The sequence below is a fragment of the Trypanosoma equiperdum genome (genome assembly GCF_001457755.1).
Source record: "Trypanosoma equiperdum strain OVI genome assembly, contig: ctg_1176, whole genome shotgun sequence".
Lineage (NCBI taxonomy): Eukaryota > Euglenozoa > Kinetoplastea > Trypanosomatida > Trypanosomatidae > Trypanosoma > Trypanosoma equiperdum.
Window position 1 is genome coordinate 59960 of NW_027123145.1, and position 2573 is coordinate 62532.

The 2573-nt window shown below is 49.6% G+C and overlaps 2 protein-coding genes across 2 annotated transcripts; both read left to right on the plus strand.

Moving 5' to 3' along the window:
• Positions 1 to 288: 288 nt before the first annotated feature.
• Positions 289 to 708, plus strand: TEOVI_000767900 (uncharacterized protein; the record flags this gene model as incomplete). Its single annotated transcript, XM_067220551.1, has 1 exon — positions 289 to 708. The coding sequence occupies one exon, from the start codon at positions 289 to 291 to the stop codon at positions 706 to 708; it is 420 nt and encodes a 139-aa protein (XP_067076652.1).
• A 217-nt stretch (positions 709 to 925) lies between these two features.
• Positions 926 to 1210, plus strand: TEOVI_000768000 (uncharacterized protein; the record flags this gene model as incomplete). Its single annotated transcript, XM_067220552.1, has 1 exon — positions 926 to 1210. The coding sequence occupies one exon, from the start codon at positions 926 to 928 to the stop codon at positions 1208 to 1210; it is 285 nt and encodes a 94-aa protein (XP_067076653.1).
• Positions 1211 to 2573: the final 1363 nt, after the last annotated feature.

A 2573-nucleotide genomic window follows, 5' to 3' on the forward strand; every position in this document is an offset into this window, starting at 1 on the left:
CGTTACGCATCTGAAATGATCCCAGCTTTCTAGTTTCTATGGGGTCCTTGGCAGCGGGCAGGTGGTGTTTTCGTGACTGCATTCGCTTTGCTGGGGTATATTATTACTGAGCGCCCACGCAGCCTAAACGTTGAAGCCCGCGTTGTGCGTTGCTGCCCGGGACACATCGTGGTGGACAGTTTTTGCGGGTTTGTGGTACCCGGGGTTAAGGAGGGATCACATTTACGGCACTGTGCTTTGCACTTTCGCCTTCAGGATACTTTAAGAGGGGCCTGTCGTAAAAAAAAAATGTTCCTATCCGCCGTGTCACTCGCGCACGCGCTGGCGATGACACAATTTATCAGACGCGGGGTGGATGAGCTGGATTGTCGTGCCTCCACAGCCCCCAATGGTTTGCGGACGGCTGCGAGGGAACACCTCATTACCTTACTTTTCTGTAGGATTCAAAGAGCTGTTGATTACGGGACCTATCCAATAACTGCTGTTTGCCCGAAAGTTACCGAACGTCTGCAAGCAGACGCGCTTATGCTGATGTCCCTGGATGCACGGCCCTGCCATTTTAACTTTCCAGGTGTGCCATCCACTTTGTGGTCTTTCTGTGCGATGCACCGGTTTGCGCGTCCTTTGCAGGAGAGTTGTGCATTCCCAGCTCTCTCATTCCGTTATGGCCTCATCGGTGACGAATATAATTTGTACCGGAAATGGTAGGGGTCCGTTGTGGTGCACAGAAGTTTGATAAATTTTTTGCGATGTTCTTTTTTTTTTCATTGTTAAGTGAGCATTGTAGGCATCGATTAACTTCATTACCTTTAAAACGAAGGAACTTGTATTGTTTTCTGAGTGGAAACTGTTTGACATGCTGCATAGCGCTGCCCATGCACTTTACTTGTCTAAGGCATATTAGGACTCGTGACGGCAGCTTGCCATGTGTGGAGGCGACGCTGCGGTCGAAAGAAAGGTTATAGAAGTTGAACGAGAGTGCCTTGATATGCTTTACCAGTTTTCGGACGTGCAGTCTGCGCCGGCGCCTACACAGAAACCCCGAACAGCGACGGCTGAGTACGGGATACTCATCGAAACCATTGAGTACCTTGAAACCCTGCATTCCTACTTAGCGCGCGGCTCTCAGGAAGGGAAGAACTCCCGCCACACTGTTGTGAAGTCGGTGGTGCGCGATCTAAGGGGTTTCAAGGCAGCCAGGAATCTATAGCGCACTGCACGATTCTCCGCGGCCCAAGTTGCAACGTGCGATTCACAGCCGCAACCCGTACATAGTGCCCCTCGCACTCATGTTGTAATTGGTAACAAATTTATAGTTTAAGGCCCCACCGGAAAGAGACGAGCGAGCTAACCTGCCAAGCTATCCGTGTACGCTTGCCATAAGCGTACCTGCAGCAGCATTTGCTTCGCATTGGACCCTCAGTGGGTAATATTCGTCGCTTTTTTTTTGTCTGACTGCTTTGAGTGAGACGGAGCGCATGTGTACCAGCATTCATTTCTTGTGGACTCACATGTCCGTGAAACATTTGTATATGAATACTTAAGTTTGTTGGAACTTCTTTTCTTGTCCCTCTGATACCTGAAAGCTTCGAACGCGGTTACAGCTGATCATCGACAAAGCGACACCACTCCATCCGGTGCAGCTGGTGGGACATTGTTTTCTTTGTCACAGCGAGCCTGGAGACCTTGTGAAGCAGCGGTGTCGCTCCATAACTTGCAAATGATTTCTCTAATTTTTCTTTTGCTCTGCTTTAATACCTCCATTTTCCCCGAGAGTCAAAGCGCCCTTGTGCCGTCATCTTTCCGCCCGTGTGCTTAATCTCGTCTTCGGGACATTAACCATCTAAATTTCGCCCTTTGCATTACTTGAGCTTCCGTAAAACACCAACGTGAGTTGTAGTGGTCTCCCTTCGTAGTGCGTGACAGCGTTCGGGGATTGTGATACTGACATCTCGTATCCCGTTAGGTTCTCCATAGAAAGTGAAGGGATCGATAACGCGACGGCACGGTACGAATGTTGTGGCTCCGATGTGGGCATGACGTGCGCCGTAGTACGGTTGTCGCTCGCCGTTTAGCCGTGCCAATGCCTTCTTCGGGTAAATCTTCGGTGTTCGGGTGTGACTTCTTTTCTCGTTCTATCGGTGAAGGCACATCTTCAGCTGCATGTAAACAGTGGGAAGAAGAAACCCCATCCAACATCCCGCGACTGCATAACATACCCAGATCACGCACATCTCTAATGTCCAGTCAGTTGCCTAACCTGAGTGTCTTTTAGCCAATATTGAGAACTCGCCCGGCAAGCAAAGGGTGCCAACACCTGTTCTTGTGGCTTTAGTTCCACTAGATTTTACTTTCCCCAGAGAAGTAATTGGCCCAAACATGTACACTCACGGGATTTTGTGAGCGGCACCCTTGCTCAACTGATATGCTTGAGATGTGTCAACATTGACTTATGCTGAGGTAGATGAGACACCGGAGGTCGGTCGTTTTTCTGCAGCCTTGGGTGTCTCAGTTTCTTGTTTCCCGACGATGAAGCTTTAACAGTTGCTCTTGCGTGCCGATGATTGTGTGTC